This window comes from Phyllobates terribilis, unplaced genomic scaffold, assembly GCF_046119375.1.
Source record: "Phyllobates terribilis strain yellow unplaced genomic scaffold, ASM4611937v1 Scaffold_5__5_contigs__length_657084704, whole genome shotgun sequence".
NCBI lineage: Eukaryota > Metazoa > Chordata > Amphibia > Anura > Dendrobatidae > Phyllobates > Phyllobates terribilis.
In genome coordinates this window covers 202924319-202943324 of record NW_027362765.1, presented here as the reverse complement: position 1 = coordinate 202943324, position 19006 = coordinate 202924319, and the positions used below count along the sequence as shown (strand labels likewise).

Sequence of the window (19006 nt, the reverse complement as noted above, 5' to 3'; positions counted from 1 at the left end):
GCATACTGCGATTTATGAATACATGAATTCTCCTGGTGTCTGGAATTGGCTGTGGCATTGACCTCTGACAGCAGTAAGCTCACTGATTGGCTGCAGCGCTGTCAGTGTGATGCACTAGTGATGCAGCAGATGCCAGACAGCAGGAGCAGGGACTCAGCCAGGGCACAAAGATTCCCTGAAGGAGGACGACCCTTATAACAACACACTGAAGACGACAATAGGGCAGTGACATTATAGACTCCGCTTGGAGAAATGAAATATTAAACAAAAGATGTAACGAAAAAATTAAAAAACTGACATGGTAATGGACCTCCTAGGACTCCCCTTATACGTTGGTGGCAGGGAAGCATATGGCTTTGAGGTGAACGCCATTTTTCTCCACAAACACTTTAATCCTTGTCCCTGCTCCCAGATACACATTTTCACATTGGAGCGGAGAAGCAACTACAAGTCCCAGCACTCCATGTGAAACTGCAGAATTTCCACCACCAGTCCCGTTATCACAACCCAGACCTTTAACTTTCCCAGAAACTACAACTCCCATAATGCATTTCAATGCGAGCCTGAAATTCCTCCGCCGCTCAGAAGAAACTTCTCATTGCTCAGATTTCCTATGTATTTTTCCCTTCATAGACAGTAACCTGCAGACCGGGATTAGGGACAAGTGTGAAGAGCAGAGGAGTAAGAATCTGCTTCGTTACTTTACAGCGGAGGAATACTGCACGGAAGTCAGGAAGTGATCCTGTCAGTTTTCGCGCCTTTTTTGCAGCGCAAGGTCGTCTGGGAAGAGGCTCAGTGTTTGCTACGAGGAGTGCAGGGAATTGGGAGAAGATTGGAGCCGGGAGGACGCGCTCACCGCCGCTATGCAGAGAGACGAGGCCGACCCGGAGTCCTCCAGCTCCTCGGACGGGGGCCCCGGAGAGCTGGTGCGGGAGCAGCTGGACAGTCTGTGCCGGGAGCTCAACTTAGACGAAGAGACGGCGGCCGAGACTATGAGCGACTTCACCAAGACGTGGAGCACGTACAGCCTGGAGGTGAGCGCACTGCTGCGGGGCTATGGGACCAGGTGACTTTAGGAAGCTTACTGTGAGGATAGTGCCGGGAGGGGAAATGGGGCATTGGTAGGGCGTGGTCTGGGAGTGCATGGGGTGGGGCCGGTCTGAGGGTTATGGTGGCTGGGGGCTGCACTGGTTAGGGGGCAGTCTGGAAGATAGTGGGGGGTGCGCTGGTTGGGGGACAGTCTGTAAGGTAGTGGGGGGTGCGCTGGTTGGGGGGCAGTCTGTAAGGTAGTGGGGGGTGCGCTGGTTGGGGGGCAGTCTGGAAGATAGTGGGGGGTGCGCTGGTTGGGGGACAGTCTGTAAGGTAGTGGGGGGTGCGCTGGTTGGGGGGCAGTCTGGAAGATAGTGGGGGGTGTGCTGGTTGGGGGACAGTCTGTAAGGTAGTGGGGGGTGCGCTGGTTGGGGGGCAGTCTGTAAGGTAGTGGGGGGTGCGCTGGTTGGGGGGCAGCCTGGAAGGTAGTGGGGGGTGCGCTGGTTAGGGGGCAGTCTGGAAGGTAGTGGGGGGTGCGCTGGTTGGGGGGCAGTCTGTAAGGTAGTGGGGGGTGCGCTGGTTGGGGGGCAGTCTGTAAGATAGTGGGGGGTGCGCTGGTTGGGGGGCAGTCTGTAAGATAGTGGGGGGTGCGCTGGTTGGGGGGCAGTCTGTAAGATAGTGGGGGGTGCGCTGGTTGGGGGGCAGTCTGTAAGATAGTGGGGGGTGCGCTGGTTGGGGGGCAGTCTGTAAGATAGTGGGGGGTGCGCTGGTTGGGGGGCAGTCTGTAAGATAGTGGGGGGTGCGCTGGTTGGGGGGCAGTCTGTAAGATAGTGGGGGGTGCGCTGGTTGGGGGGCAGTCTGTAAGATAGTGGGGGTGCGCTGGTTGGGGGGCAGCCTGTAAGGTAGTGGGGGGTGCGCTGGTTGGGGGGCAGCCTGGAAGGTAGTGGGGGGGTGCGCTGGTTGGGGGGCAGCCTGGAAGGTAGTGGGGGGGTGCGCTGGTTGGGGGGCAGCCTGGAAGGTAGTGGGGGGTGCGCTGGTTGGGGGGCAGCCTGGAAGGTAGTGGGGGGTGCGCTGGTTGGGGGGCAGCCTGGAAGGTAGTGGGGGTGGAGTGAAGGGTGCTGGTGCCCATCAGATCCCCTTGCCCTCACTATGATACCTCAGAAGCTGTTTCCTACAAGGTATGGGGCAGAGGTGCTGTAGACGACTTGTAGGGAATTAAAAAAATGTTACTAACTTTAAACTTTATTAGGGTCTAATTATAAAGTTCTGAGAAAAAGAAGCAGCTGAGGTCTAAATGTTAGTGTACATTCTAAAAAAAAAAAAGTTACAAAATGTAATTTTTCTTTCTGCATGTGAAGTAACTTGTGTTGTTCTCATAGGGGGATGTCAAGCACTGGTTGGCATGTGCTTTATATGCTGCATGTCGGAAAGGTTTCATCCCAACTGTTGGAAGAGGTGTAATGGAGGGTAATGGGGTGTCTCTTACCCGTATTCTTCGCTCTGCCAAGTTGAGGTTTGTTGCCTCTATATCCACTTTTTCCCCTTTTCTTTTTGTCATCTGTTTTCTACCTGAAATAATGGGCTCATGATGGACATTTATGTTCCGCAGTCTGATACAGTTCTTCAATAAGATGAAGAAATGGATGGATATGTCCAACCTTCCCCAAGACTTCAGGGAGCGAGTGGAAAGGCTCGAGAGGAACTTTGAGGTTTCAACTGTAATATTCAAGAAGTTTGAACCAATATTCATGGATATATTTCAAAACCCTCATGAAGAGTTTCCAAGACTACCCAGAAGCAGAAAGCAAAGGTAACCACTGAATAGGTGATGACTGTCTTTTTACTGGGACCACTACTAATCACCAGAACGGGGGTCTTAGACAATTATACCTTCTTGATGAGGAATCCAATCGCTCCATCAGTTGTCTATGGGACTGTTAGAAGTAGTGAAATACAAGGCTCTGCATTTTTTTTCAGCAGCTCCATTTTGTTTGCAACTACTATCGACCTCACGATGTGCAGAGAATGGTGGGACTTTTCCTGGACGTTTAGTCAGCATTCTCTTATAGAAATAATTTCTTAAATATAAATGTCAGAACCGACTGCTAGTAAAACAGTCACAGAGGTGATGGGTCCTGGCTTACTATTGGACTGTAGTATTGATACGTGTGATCTGCTTTTCAGGAAATTGCAGTGTAATGCGAAGGAGCTCTTTAACTTCTGCTGGACATTGTTTGTGTATGCCAAAGGTGAGTGCGATCAGCAGTTACTTCAGTCTGTGCCTTTGACAAATTGTCATGTATAAGGAGTTGCTTTATTTTTAAAAAAAATTTATTTTAGGCAATTTCAGCCGGATAGGAGACGACTTGGTTAATTCCTACCACTTGCTTTTGTGCTGCCTGGATTTGGTTTATTCCCACACTTTACGGTGCTCTCATAAGGATGATTTGCTAAATCCATCTTTCACAGGTAAGTGGTTGTTTTGTTTGCTTTTCTACTAGGATACTTATTCATCAAGACTTGAAGAAAAGTCCACTAGCGTAAGATGCTCTAGCGTCTGAAATATGACAGCTGTGAGCCGGAGTAGATTTCTGCTATAATTTGCGCCACCAGCTGAATCTTTGCAGCCACCTACTAAACCATACCCATTTTTTTTAGAAATGTGGTTAAGCATAGCGCAAAGAATGACAACATTTTTGTAGCAGAAAACTGGCATGAAGGCTGTTACGAAATTCTTGCTGAAGTCTTTTCTTTATTTTTTCACATATAAACATATTAAGAGTGTGGAAGTCTGTCTTTCTGATGTTGTGTTTGCATGTTGTCATGTCATCCCTGATAGATAAACCCCTTGACACGTCTTGATGGAGGCAGTTGGGGTGTGTGGAGTTGGTTCAGGAGCTGAGCTGGCTCCACACAGGGCTGAGGCCTGCTGTGTTTCACAATTGAAATGTGCAGGAATCGCTTTGAGTCTTTAAACCGCACTAACTCACCTTGGCACTCGTCGTTTTGAGTGCCCATTGTCCTGATGATAGCAGGTGTCAGAGGAGAGAAGGAACTTGTATGTCTGACTTAAACATACCCCATCTTTCTGCCCCTCCATGTTTTCATAAGTTTGCACACCTTACAATATAAACAAAATGATGTGAGGTTTTGAAATGTCCATAGTTTTCAACTAATTTGAAAAAAAAATATTTTGTCTGTTTTTCTTATCCGACCAGCAAAGTTGTCCACTTCGGATGATGATGACGATGGCGAAGATCCTCCTTGTGTCATCAGTACATTATGTGACCATTACGATGGTCTTACGGTAGAAGCTAAAGGGATAAAGCAACATTACTTTAAGCCTTATATATCTAGACTGTATGACAGAAAGGTACGGTTTTCTATTACCATGTACTAAATATTAAGATGCACCTCTAACTTTGAATGCCAAGCCTTTAGGTCCAACATTATGCTCTAGTTACCATCTTCTGGGCCTTTTTTTTTTCTTAATATATATTTGTGTATACATGTGTATTTTGAGCTAAAATTAATTTTTGCAATTGGGTTTTACTGACAATGTTGCACTGTTCATCTTTTAATAATGTTTGTTTCTCTGCACATTGGTGGCTGCAAAACGAGAATCCGTTAGTGAGCTTGTTCTGTCTGGGGCTTTTTAACTCATATCTGTCCTTTTGCTGTTGTATGACCACAGACCATATCAAAATTGAACTGAACTTTCATGTGATCATAAATTGAATGGGAGAAGCTCAAAAAGACAGATAAGTTACAAACTCCAAGAACAAGCTCACTAACAGAGTCTTCATTAACTTATTCTGCAGCCAGCAATTGACAGTAAAACACTGGCTGAAAGGCAAATCATGCAAAACGTTTACCAAAACCCAGTTGCAAATATTTTTAGCCCAAAATATAAGCATTTAAGTAAGTAAAAAAACAAAGCAAAAAAAAACCTCTGAAGGTATACCTATCCTTTTAAAGGAAACCAGTCATCAGAAATAACGCAGAGGGAATTTCAGTCGGCGCGGTTACAGCGGCCGCTCTGTATTCTCAGAGCGGTGACTGAAGCAGCGCTGCTCCCACCCCCAAGGCTGAAACCGAATGCTGGCGGGGAGAATAAAGTTCACATACCATGCCTTTTAGCAGCGTGCAGGCGCCGACAGCATACTAACGCTATTAACCTGCAGGTTAGCTGTATATCTGCAGGTTAGCAGCGTTATTTCTGGTGACAGGTTACCTTTAATATACAATAGTATAAGACTACTGATTCTGTTAAAGGGAACTTGTCATCTGATTTATGCTACTCTAACCACTGTGAAAATGAATGAAAGACTTGTCTGTTTCTTTAATAGTATGCAGCGGCTGCAACACCTGCTGCAGCTCGGCGATCCTCTGTGCCTGCTATTAGAGTATGAATGTTCACTCTTCTCCGGGCACACGGGATAGCTGAGCCACAGCAGGAAGCCGGCAGCTGCTACTGACAGTGTGTGCTATTAAAGAAAATGACTATTCATTCTTCTCCATGGCCATAGTCCCGGCGTGGAGAGGAGTGAATATACCAGCAGCTTACCTCAGCTTCTGAGGGAGCATGGCAGTGATGTCATGCGCTGCTCAGATGCTGAGGTGTGCTGCTGGCAGAACAGGATGCAGCGCTGTAGCAGAGCAGAAAGGAGGAAGAAAGGTGAGTATAAGTGTTTATTTTTTTCATGTGTGCAGTGATTGGGGGCCATGCATACCAGGATTGGGAAATTTACCAGTAGCTGCTGCATTTCCCACCCTCCGCTTATACTCGAGTCAATGTGTTCCCAGTTTTTTGTGGTAAAATTAGGTGCCTCGGCTTATGCTCGAGTATATACGGTAACTTTCCCCGACAGTATGTGTGTAAAGGGAGAGACCTGTCAGTCAAACAGGATCAGGGCAGGGAGTAGAAATCTTCCTCAGATTAGTCATAGAAAGTTGAATCAAATGAGAGAGAGAGATAGATAGATATCTCTATCCACATTTTTCTTCTATTCAAATGAACTGGCGATCTCTGTGGCAGATTAATCTTTAATCTCTGTGCCACAGATCTTTTCAGTTTATTTGCATGTAAGAAAATTTTGGATTTCTCAAGAACCATTCATTGGATTGAAGCTATCAAGGTATCATATGGTAACTTTCTATGGCATGCATGTCCATGTTGGCAGCATAGAAGGGTTGCTCCTACTGACAGATTCCCTTTGAAAAATATTTCAAAATTCTCAACATAACTTTTGGCATAAGCTACTGTGATATTTGCTGTTTTTTTTTATTTTTTTTAATTTCATTATATTAAATGAATCCGTGGCAACTCCTGTGGGACATGCAGTGACTACCATTTTGTTAGTTGCCCATCTTTTTCCAGACTGTAACAAAAACCAGTGGTATTTATTTTAATATTCATCCTTAACATGTATTTCAGATCATAAGAGGAGACTGCTTGCTGGATCTTTCAAGTTTTACAGACAATAAGTGTGTATATTTAATTTACATTTTACTTGCCTTCTAACCCTTTTATAATAGTGAAGCTTTTCTGCCATTACATAGCTGTGTAATTAAAACTTAAAGGGGTTCTCTGAGAATATCATACAAATGGTCGCATATTTTAATTTAGTCACGTGTCAGGATTGCTTATAGCCTGGAGAAACACAGCTCAAGACATGTCTTGACTGTCGGAGGAGCAGACTCGTGAACACACATACCTGATCTGCTCACTCAGCTGCAGAGCAGGGCTGGAGCACAAAGAAAGAATTAACTTCTTAGTTGACTGAACAGAACAGCTCCCACCCTCCCAGTTTCACCGTGCTCATTTGTAAACCCATTCTACTGAATAGTCAGTCTGACTGCTTTACAGCAGGGAACTGAGACTTGATCAGTGAGAGCATAGGTTGGCACATGAGAAAAAAAAAACAAAACCCTGTTCTGCTCAGTCAGCCGATGAGGTTTGTGTTTTTGTTGTTTTCTCCACCCTTTTTCTGCTCTTTCGTTGAGTAAGCATATCAGGTGTTTGTTCACAATGCTGCTCCTCTGACAGTTTAGACGACATGTTTGAGCTGTGTTTCACTTTCTCGAAGAAACCTCTTAAAGAGTAACTAAACCTTAGTTGTGTGTTGCTTTTGTGTTTTTGGCTAAGTATTTGAGGGCTTATTTAATTCCAATCATTCAAACCTCCTCCATCCAAGAGGACATAGCATACAGCTCCTGCCTGAGCATGCACACGGCGCGGAGTCAGGAATTAATAGCTTTCTATTGAATCCAGACTCCTATCTGTTTGTGCTAAGGCCAAATCTGTGCGCGCCGGTCACCCTCTTGGGTGTAGCGGGTGGGAAAGGAGATTGAGCGATCAGTGAGGTGCTCAGGATCCAGACCCCCATCAATCTGCTTGCAATTAAAAGGGCACATGACAAGCAGAAATGATAAAGGTTTAGTTACTGTTTAAGGTATTCTACATTAAGGGGGTACTGTTTCCAACAAATTCACACTTGAGTAACAGATGGAGAGATGCACCTAAGTTTAGACAAAAGAAATCAGAAAAAAATATAGTAATTAAAACTTTCATGCTGTTCTAAAGAAGTGTAGTGGTTAATGTAACGCTTGCACATACATTACTGATGCATAATGACTGTTTACTGTGGCTTCAGAGATGCTATAGAGCAACTGCTGAATCAGGATGTACTAGACTGAAGCAGTGGAGCTAAGCCTATCATTCAATCACAAATTATCTACATTTTGTGACATAAAGCAGACTACTGTTACATACAAGACTATTACCTGACGGTTTTCTTTACCCACAGCATTGCATGTCGAATGCTGTTTTCCTGTCTGTGTTGCCGGCCCAACAGTTTGCTCTGCACTCCCCCCTTCTGCTTCACTGACATGGCTCAGGATATGTATGCTTGAGCACAGTGCTGCAGCAGTAGCGGGTGCTTTCTCTCCTGCCCTGCACTGATAAGAGAGGCCAACATCTAGCTGGGGGAGAGAGCACTCTGCAGCCATAAATACATAGCAGCAATGTTCATTGTGACCAGGAGGAGTGCTACATGAGTCAGGTGGGAGGGGGGGCTTCTGACTGCAGACTACATTCCCACAATGAGATTTTGGTGAGATTTTGCTCCTATTATTTAAATTAGGTTACTTGCTGTTTTTCATTGCGTTTTTGTGTGCCTTTTGTTAACATGCGTTTTTTTCTCGTTTGGCTCTGCGTTTTCTTTTTGATGTGTGAATAAAGCTGCATTGCTTTTCGTACTTCGTGGTATTTGGCTTTGACAAAACTTTGATGTAATATTTAGTCGCGGATTACGTGCGTTTTTGATGCCTTTCCGTGACTGCAAAATATTAAATACGCATGTGCATGTTTTACCGGCTTTTTTTTTCTGCATCTAATGCAAGTGTTATGGCGAAAATCTGCACAGAAAACTCAGCGTTACCCTCAAGAAAAATTCACATTCTGCGGGTTTGAAACACGCACCGCAGCTCAGTTTATGCTAAGTAAAATAAAAAGCACGGTCAGCATGAGATTTCTATAAATCCCATCCACTTTGCTGGAACTGCAAGGTGCTGTGTTTTTGAAAGAGCAAAAATACACGGCTTTAAATGCATCAAAAGCTCATCGTGGGAACATAGCTTAAGAAACAGGTACTCTTTCGCAAGACTTTCTTGCTAGAGTCATCTTGTAGTCCAAAATTATTAGATTTGCTTGGGTTCCATACGTTTTCCTACAGTGGGTTCTGCAGACACTTCACATTGTAAACTGTTTGGGGTTGAGCATGTAAAACAATGTAAGTCCATACAGCCAAGATCTTTGCAATACTATATACATATATATTTTTTGTTACAGTAAATTGCTAAATAAGGAGTATGAGGAGTATGTCCTAACTATGGGAGACTTTGATGAGCGGGTGTTCTTGGGAGCTGATGCAGATGAGGAAATCGGTACCCCTCGTAAATTCTTGACTGAGCTTCCATGTACTGTGGGAAATAGTACACCAAGGAAAAATTTGGAGTCCAGCCTCCAGCAGCATTTTGAGAAGGTAGCAATGAAGGTGTTTTTTTTTTTCTGTTTGCAAACAGTGTCATCTGTAATAGTTGCCATGAGACCACGGTGAGCCAGGCTAGCTTTACCCTATCAATGTGCTGTAATTTTAGTAATCTGGGACATATGGGCAGATCTGCAGGCTCAGATATCTGATTGGAATTGAACCTGCTGTACTCAGTGGCACCATTTTATTGTACACATAACTTATTAGCAAACTTTTAATTTACTCATTGAATTAAACTAGACAAACCTAGTGTGTCTGTGTAAACTAGGTCTTTTACCTCGTGATAGAGGAAACCTTTAGCTGGCCTTTGCCATTACGGATTATGGCTGTTCTTCCCCTATCCTCCCCTGATGAGTTGTTTGACAAAATGTATAGGGAGCGGGAGCATTAATGGGCAAGTGCAATAGATTCCCCTTTATCACACATGAGATCATTTGGGGTATTGTGTGGGTTATTTGGTCCCCCCCCCCCCCCTTTCTAACATCTCCTCTGTGGATTGCATCCCTTGGACAAACCCTGGGATACATGGAATCTATCTGGACCGATTTAGGACCTTACTCCAACCAACGGTGAGATCGTTCCTTTCTCATATTTATTTATGGTGTCACCTTATTGTTAAGCGGGATATTCAGCTACTCCCTAATTCTTGGTGATTACCAGTTTTATATGTGTTGTGAGAGTGTTCTTTTTTGGTTGTTGTCCTTTTTGAGCCTTTTGCTCTTTTAAAATATATATGTTACTGTAAAAGTCAGAAGGCCGGTAAAACCTAGGATTTACCGGTCAATCTGGACATTTACCGAGGCCGTCGGTAAAAGCTCAAAATGAAAAGTAAAATTGCACTTTTAACGGTGAAGTCTTGGTAAATCTTAACATTTCTCAACAGCGTTGGTAAAAGTCAGATGTATTCCATATAAACGAACGATTTTGGACTTTTACCTGGGCGAATTGGTAAATCTTTACATTTACCAGCATGTGTTGGTAAAAGTAACTTTGAGTCACAGAATTCTGACTCTTACCAGCAGATGATGGTGGTAAAAGTTAACTAAACGCAAGGCCTTAATCGTTAGAAATATTTTTATTCTTCAAAATGCAAATGAACAAATACAAATAGGAAAATGCAAATAGAAAACATTTATGTAGGAAAATACTTCTCAAAAATGTCAAATTAACGCAAATACAAGAATAACGCAACTTCAAAACGATGTAATTCTGTAATTGTGACTAGGGATAAGCGGATAGATCCGTCCAGACCCGTTATCCGAGCGGATAACGGGCTGTAATAATCATAGGATAGTCAGGCTGTAATAATCATAGGATAGTCAGGATTGACATCTGTATATATAGAACGTACATACGTTACAGGGTAGCATATACCTTACAGGGTAGCAGATTTTGTTCATTGTTATTACCATATTTTCCCCATTTACTCTTATTACATTTATAAAAACTTTGAACACTGTGTCCTCCATTTCCTCGCCGTATCTGCCTAATCAGACACCTTTCCCGCGGTGGCTTACACTTTTTATTACATCCTTCTCAGCTACATTTACCAAGAAGCCGTGGTAAATGTGCACATTTACCAGCTGTGCTTGGTTAAAGTCAGATGTTCCATCTTCACACCTGATATTTCTGACTTTTACCACGCTCGACGGTAAATGTTAACATTTACCATGACTTCACAGGTAAGTCCAATTTTACTTTTCATTTTGAGCTTTTACCGACGGCCTCGGTAAATGTTCAGATTGACCGGTAAATCCTAGGTTTTACCGGCCTTCTGACTTTTACAGTAACATATATATGAGTTCTTTTTTTTTTTTACCTCATCAACCACTACCTGCTTTACACTATTTATGGTTGGTAGCTCCAATTCTTATCGTTTGGCCTTGTCACAGCACCCAGGGTTTTCATGAAGTTAATGGCGAAGGTCAAGGCCATACTTTAGAGCAGAGGCTTTCTTTCTCGTCATCCCTTATTTGGACCCACTCCTGATCAAGGCTCAATCTCCCTCAGCATGTTGCGACAATCTGCAGATCACGCTGGACACCCTCTTTCGTCTTGGCTGGATCAGCAACAGTTTGAAGTAGTTTCTGACCCTGACCAAACTCCACTGCCTCCAATCTTCAGGACAATTACGCAAGTGACTGAGTGTTGGACGAGGTCGTGGCTTTTTTCTCTGCTAGGCCCGTTATTGGGGAACTTGCTGTGAGCGTATGGTATATACACTTCTGATTCCAACGTATGTATGTGTATATATAATTAATATATACATACACCATACACCCCGATACGGTCAGTGCCAATTTCACAATAGCAAAAGGTACTAGCTACCACCACCAATCATTTATACAGACAGATTGGTTACCTTTTACAGGTAGGGTTTACAGCGTAATAGGAACAGCGCTGTTAAATTTTATATATGTAATCCCGAAAGGTAGGCAGTGTTCATACAAAATATACAAAGATGTTACAAAATGGGAACAAAACAATACGGTATATATAATCACATGTAAATAAAAGGGATAATAAAAGAAAAATGCTAAACCTGTGTCACGAAAATGGCTGAGATTAGGGGAGGGAAGCACTCCTTTTAGGAAAATGGACAGAACCACAGCAAGATGTATCTTCCAGGACTGGCAAATGACAAATCCAAACTCTTGATTTTTATTAGATTAAGGTTATGTCCACATAACTCCCCTTGGTGAGCTCATATGGGGGGCTGGTTGTGGGAAGTGCTAGGTCTTTAGAAGCTTGAGATCCCCAACTTTCAGGATATCTTCGCACCTGGAGGTTACAGGTGGGGGATAATGATTTTACCTTTCTATAGAGCTGAAACTTGGCATGGATCGCATCATCCCTCTGACCCAATATTAAGTTGGAGGTGTTCAGCTGACCTTACAGTGATGAGTGCATGTGTTATGTTCGTCCCTTCGTTTCGACGACAAAAATATATCTCCCATGAATATTAATGCAAACCCCAATATTCATCACTAACCACTGGCTCCAGATTGTCTGAGATTCCTTTGAACAGAGAGAGGCCCTGTACTTCTCCGCCTCTGAGTATATGCATCCTAGACTTGGTGGCTGGTTCTCATCAGATTTCCTGTTTGAAATTTTCACGGCAGGAGGTCCTACTTCAATGGAGATTGATGTTTCAGCTCTTTCTCACATCACCCTCACATTGAACATAATAATTCCATAACTTGTAAAATGTTCCCTCTCCGGAGATGTCTTTATGGATTTCACAGTATTTCTCTGCGACTCAGTTTTCCTGTAAATACTGTTCGACACTGCGCGGGCAAGGTCCTTTCTGCCCGAAGAAATGTACTCTGCCCTACTGTATGGGATTCACTCTCTAAGGTCCCTCCCCATGCTCTCTCCGGTTCTGCATACACGTATTGGGCAAGATGGTAGCCTCAATGGAAGCAGTTCTATTCACTCAGTTCCACACATGCCCTCTACAGCTCTTTAGCCCATCAAGATGGGACAAGTTCTCTCGCTCCTTGGACTAGCTTGTCAAACTTCCCTCCCAGATCAAGAGGTTCCTGGAACGGTGGAGGCGCTCTCCCCTTGTTTGTTGCGGAAGATCTTTTCTGCTAATGCTTTGGAAGGTCGTAACAACTGATGCCAGTCTGCTCGGTTGAGGAGCAGTTTTTCAAGACCTAATAATCCAGGGGCGTCTGAACGCTTTGGAATTGGCCCTTCCCATCAACATTCTGGAACTCAGAGTAATCTTCCTCACTCTTCACTGGCAGACCCTTCTCTCCAGCCGTCCTATAAGAGTCCAATCTGACAATGCCACGGCGGTAGCATACATCAACCACGAAAGTTGAGCGGTGACGTCAGAAGTGTCTCAGATCCTATAGTGGGTTGAACGGAACATACTGGCAATCTCAGTACCCAAGCCTGGAGTGGACAACTAGACCTTTGACTTACTCTTCCGAGAAGGCCTCACCGTTGGTGAACATTCCCTGAACCCGACAGTGCTCAACAAGATCTGACTCAGATGGGGAACTTTCGATGTCTATCTGATGGCGTCCAGACTGAACCACAAGGTTTCCCAGTTTGTATTCAGATCTTGCGATCCCCTAGCTATTGCCTCCGATGCGGTGGCGAACTCCTGGTCCCAGTTTTCCCTCCCATACCAGTTTCCTCCTCTGCCGCTGATCCCCAGGCTGGTCAAGAAGATCAAGGAGGAAAGAGTGCCTGTCATACTCAGTGCCCTAGACTAGCCCAAAAGACCTTGGTACGCGGAATTAATCAACCTCCTCGCTTATGTTCTGTGAAAACTTCCGGAACTCCTTTTTTTTTTTGTAGGGCCCTCTCTTCCACCAGAATTGTCGCTCCATTTAACCACATGGCTGTTGAAGCCGCGGTACTGAGGTTTGCTGGTTTCTCCGATCAGGTCATCCAGACCATGATCAGGGCGAGGAAGCCTTCTTCCTCTTGCATTTACCATCGTACATAGAAGGCCTTCTTTCAGTGGTGCAAAGCCAATCAGGCCGCCCCCATAGTTTTGCTCTTCCATACCTTTTGGCCTTTTTGCAGTCAGGCCTTGAATCTGTCCTGTCCCTCAGTTCCCTCAGGGGTCAGGTGTCGGTGCTGTCCATTCTGTTTCAGAAGAATCTGGCGTCTCGCCCTCGGATCAGGACCTTCCTTCAGGGGGTTGCACACTCTGTTCCTCCTTATTGGCCCCCGATAGAGCTTTGGGTACTCAATCTAGTTTTGGCCGTCCTTCAGGAATACCCATTCAAGCCCCTACGAGAAATATTTCTCTCCTTCCTAAAAGGTTGCATTCCTTGTAGCCATCAACTCAAGTCAGACGAGTGTCCAAACTTGTGGCTTTTTCTTGCCGGTCCACTAGGACAATGTGGTACTGCATCCAATCCCACTCCTAGTGAGGAGCTAACTTTTTGGCTAGTGGTAGCAGCATACACCCATGATTTCCTTTTGTAATTACTCCAATGAAGGCTCCAAGAAATCTCCAAGAGATTTTACGGCGAGTACCCATAATCTTCTCATCCTTTTTTTTTCCATCGCGTTCTGTGTTGTTTTGCGGTATTCACGGTGAGGGCTAAGTTATGATAGTCGCACCATGTGGGAGTGTAGAAGGGCTGAGAGCAGGAGAGCACTCTCCCTCTGTCATATTTTGTTGTGACAGTGGCATATGAGTGATTAAATTGCTACAGTTGGTGAGAACAGGGATGATCCAGGCACACACAGCAGAAGCCAGGCTGTGTATGTCACTCGAGTTCCTGCAGCTGATCACACTGCTGAACCTATACTGTTTCATTACTGATATGTACGTCATGCTGATTACAAAGTGACATGCTCATAACTAGAGATGAGAGGTGTTCGACTAGAACTGTTCGCCAATCTCAAATTCGAGTTGTTTTGGGAGGTGTTTGAGTCGTTTGAACGCGAACGATTTGCAAAAAATTCGGCTGTTCGAGGTTATGTTCGATAACTGTTCGTGCACCAAAAGCGTAACTGGATTTTTTCACATCATGCAGGGATTGTCTGCCACTCACTGTAATGCCACAGCCATGGTGGTTGTGGCATTACAGTGGTTGCCCAAATCGATGGGAAGAGTGCTCACAGTGAAACATGAAATGCCGGCAATTCAGCAGCGGCATACACCGGTACCCGACAATTTAGAACAGAAAGAATAGAGCATCACACATAGATTAGATAGATAGAAACATGTCAGTCACATTTATAAGAAGTACAGTGACTGTTGATTATTGTACTTGTCATTTAGTGTTAAAATAAAGGATTTATTAAAAAAAAAAAAAATTGGCTGGGGTTGATGCCAGCTGACATCAAGCCCAGGTTAGTAATGGAGAGGCGTCTATAAGACACCCCTATTACTAACCCCATAGTCAAAGTTAAAAAAAAGCACAAACACCCAGAATAAAGTCCTTTAATTGAAATAAACACACCATTCTTTATTGTTCTAAATTAAACCATACTTACCATCACACCCATTCCAGCTGAAGCCAACTATCTCTTGCAATAAAAGTAAAATAATAAACCAATCTCATCCTTACCTTTCCATGGTTCCCAGGACGGCTCCAGCTCTGCTACATTCACATCAGCTCTGCTACATTCACATGACAAGGCTGGATCGCATCCGAAAGCTGCCATCCAGCTTGCCATGCCGCAGACACTGAAAAGCGCAGGCATGCTTGCGCTCCTCAGTGTCTGGCTGTGACGGCATCCAGATGAGCCGAGTTCATGTCCAATGAACTCAGCTCACCTCATGCACGTCACTGACAGCGTGGGAAAATTCTCCTGCGCTTGCCGTGAGCGCAGAAGAATTCTCTCACGCTCACGGCAAGCGCAGGAGAATTGGTAAGGATGAGATTAGTTTATTATTTTACTTTTATTGCAGGAGATCGTTGGCTTCAGCTGGAATGGGCGTGATGGTAAGTATGGTTTAATTTAGAACAATAAAGAATGGTGTGTTTATTTCAATTAAAGGACTTTATTCTGGGTGTTTGTGCTTTTTTTTAACTTTGACTATGGGGTTAGTAATGGGGGTGTCTTATAGACGCCTCTCCATTACTAACCTGGGCTTGATGTCAGCTGGCATCAACCCCAGCCAATTTTTTTTTTTTTTTAATAAATCCTTTATTTTAACACTAAATGACAAGTACAGTAATCAACAGTCACTGTACTTCTTATATATGTGACTGACATGTTTCTATCTATCTAATCTATGTGTGATGCTCTATTCTTTCTGTTCTAAATTGTTGGGTACCGATGCTGAATTGCCGGCCGGCTTTTTTAAAGAGAGTGTCTTCTGAGCAGTTTATCAGCTTTTGGACACCTTTTGAAGGTGTTTTCTATGGGTTTTTGTTTGCCTGCCATTGGTTTTAACGGTGTACGGTGTTTGACAGTGTTCTAAGGTGTTCCACGAACATCCCGGTGTTCGACGAACCGAACCCGAACACTACGAGGGTGGCTCAACACTACTCATAACCAGGGCTGTGGAGTCTGTAAGCCACAGTTGCGACTCCGACTCCTGGATTTTATCAGGTTCCGACTCAGACTCAGACTCCGACTCCTTCATAAATGGCCAATTCGTAACAATAAACTTACTGTTGTAAAATATTAACATCGTGCTTATTCAGTTTCTCACCATCATATAAGTAATCAGACCACTTAGAGCAAAAACTATATTTATTAGAATATAGCAAATAACTTTTATAAACTTTTCTAAACTCTTGTAAGTAAATATGCAATTAACACTGTTATGCAGTTAATAAGAAGAAATCTATAAATTTGTCCTCAGAAAAAGTATTGCCTCTGTCAGATCTTCCTTCATGGATGCCCTCAAATCTGATCTAATTATTTTGAGAGCAGAGAACAACCTCTCTACACTAAACTTGGGTTGGTGGCAAAGCAGTAACCACTCGGGCAACATCTCTGACAATGTCAGGATACAGAGGAATCGCTTGTTGCACTGTTATTTTTGATGAACGGTCAAATTTCTTTTAGTGCACATGAAAAATTCTTCTGAAATGTACTGGCTGTGTTCTTTGATGGGGATGACTCTTCTTCTATGCGGGAACGCTTTGCACGGTCCTTGTGATCCAAATATTTTTAGAAATTAAATTCTTCATCAGTTGATGATGAGGGTGAAGATGTGGCAGGACGACCAAATTCTTGTTGTTCCTCCTGACTGTTCTGCAACCCTTTCATCCTTGCTGCTATTTCAAACAGAGCTTCTTTTCCTTTAGTTAACTGTTGATCATCTAGAAGAATCCGATGCATTGGGTCTACATAACAGCTGCCAAAAGAATGTTATTTTGTAATAGTAGCTCCTCTCTCCATTTCATTGATGTAGCAATGCCACTTGCAATTAACCCTCCTCTTTGGGACAGGCGAAACATCAGGTTCTTACACTCCTTTAAGAAAATACCTGGAGTTAAGTCCTCTGCTTGTAATTTTTTAGTCACTGTAAATGGGTGCTCTAGCAATTTTTCCAGCTCAGTCACCTGATTCCACTGACTTTCATTTAGCTTCAGTTGAGGGTTAGCCATGTCTACAAGAAAGGTTTTCAGTTCAACCAAGCGCTGAATCATTAAGTAAGTACTGCCCCATTGTGTGGCTTGATCAATAATTGCCCCTTTTCCAGCACGTCTCTTCAAAATTGAGTCAACTTTAGGGGTTCTGGCAACAGTAGCCAATTTTCTCACCTTGCCAATCAGTGAAGCAGCATGTCCTTCTTGCAGACTGTCTCTTTATAGCCTGCTGTAGCGTATGCACAACACAGCGCATGTGATGAATGAAAGAACGCATTGACACAGTTTCAACAAGATCATCTAAACTATCATGTTGCTGTTCATCTGAAGCAACTTCAGTTTGCTCCTCAGTTACAATACTGTGTTCCTCTATTTCAAATATTTCTGTGTCTGTGGACCCAGAATGTTCTTCTAGCTGCTGGTCACCATCATTACTCTCATTCATTAGCTTAATAGTACTTATCATATTTGAAGCATTGTCAGTTACGACAGAAAGAACTTGCTCTTTTTTAAGTTCATAGTCTTGCAGAACCTTTTCCACCAAGACCTGGAGAAACTCACTGGTGCGATGAGCTTTGGTGTCTTTTACTGACAATGTCTTGGTAACTATTTCATTTTTGTCACAAACAAATCGGACATTGATGGCAAAATAGTTCACTCTGTGACGTGTGCAGGCATCCATTTTAAGAAACAGAAAGCGTCCCTTGAGAGTTTTTTTTTTAAGTTCTTCCTTTTGTTTAAAAGCTTCTTCGATTACTAATTTTCTAATACTCTCTCTCTCTCCAGAGAAACACCAAGCTTGTGGGCCATTTCCCCATTCAGACACACAAAGCTGGTCGTGAAAATAATGAAATAGGCACACTATCCTTTACAACAAGCTCTATGATCTGTTTTTTAAATGTATCTACTGTCATTGTCACAGTAACTTTGTCACTGACAAAATATCTTGCAACTGATGGCTGCAAAGTTCTCTGCTCCTTTGTTTGGCTGGAAGAGCTGGGCACTGGTTCATTGGTTTGGATGCAGTCTTTCTCATCCACTGCTTTCAGTACTTCTGGATGAAAGCGCTGTAAATGTCTCTTTAGATTAGAAGCTCTGGTAGGAGCATTTTTATCTTTGCCTGAATATGCACTGATCTTGGCTTCACAGCATTTGTTTTCATCTGGATCATTTGTCATACACTGACAGACATAATGTTTTCTATATTGAGTGATGGTGAAATGTTCAAATACAGCTGATTTAATGTGACGCTTCTTTGACATTCTCAGGTTTTTAATTCTGCATTCACAATCCAAATGACAATTGTTTTTCCTAAAAACAATTGTACAAAATTATTGCCAGGTCGTACAACTGATATAGTGGTCAGTAATACAGTTATTCCTCATGTACTCAGTTAACTGATGCAAAGTTTGTTGAAAGGATAATACTTCTTACAGTCTTCCTCTTCTGAGTAGCCGCTGTGAGATGCTTGGAAGACGCACACCTAGTAAACATCTAGTCTAGAGGAGGAGCTTTACTATTAAGAATTTGCAACACATTTTCACTTTCAGTTTCATACATTGTAAGTAGAGGGGTTGGGGCAGCATGAGGTTAACCAAGTATAAGATTAGATAAGGGCAGTGGAGAACAGTGACACACAAGAAGTAAGAAATGTCTCTATCTCCAGCAGAACTGCTTATCACTGTTGTTCATAGTTTGATAGAACATATATATTTGAGTAACATTTATAAAATTCATATGAAAGTTCAATTCTGAAATATTAATACATTTTTTTTTTTTAAAGCTGGAGTCGGTACATTTCTACCGACTCCGACCAAAACTAACTCCGACTCCACAACCTTGCTCATAATTGATATACATATAGTGTTTAGGGGTTAAAAAAAACCTTTATACTGC

The 19006-nt window shown here is 43.2% G+C and overlaps 1 protein-coding gene across 3 annotated transcripts in view; it reads left to right on the top strand.

Annotated features, from left to right (window-relative positions):
- Positions 1–583: 583 nt before the first annotated feature.
- The window catches only part of RBL1 (RB transcriptional corepressor like 1), a 42961-nt gene continuing 24538 nt past the window's right edge, over positions 584–19006 (top strand). Inside the window, exons 1-8 of one of the 3 annotated variants that reach the window (XM_073683728.1) lie at positions 584–1034; positions 2409–2542; positions 2639–2839; positions 3214–3278; positions 3370–3498; positions 4248–4402; positions 6467–6516; positions 8882–9074. In XM_073683728.1, coding sequence (XP_073539829.1) covers positions 864–1034; positions 2409–2542; positions 2639–2839; positions 3214–3278; positions 3370–3498; positions 4248–4402; positions 6467–6516; positions 8882–9074 — 1098 coding nt within the window. In that variant the 5' untranslated portion in view covers positions 584–863. Of the gene's footprint in view, positions 1035–2080; positions 2208–2408; positions 2543–2638; positions 2840–3213; positions 3279–3369; positions 3499–4247; positions 4403–6466; positions 6517–8881; positions 9075–19006 lie in introns of those variants that run through there. The other 2 variants (XM_073683729.1, XM_073683730.1) reach the window with 2 other exon arrangements.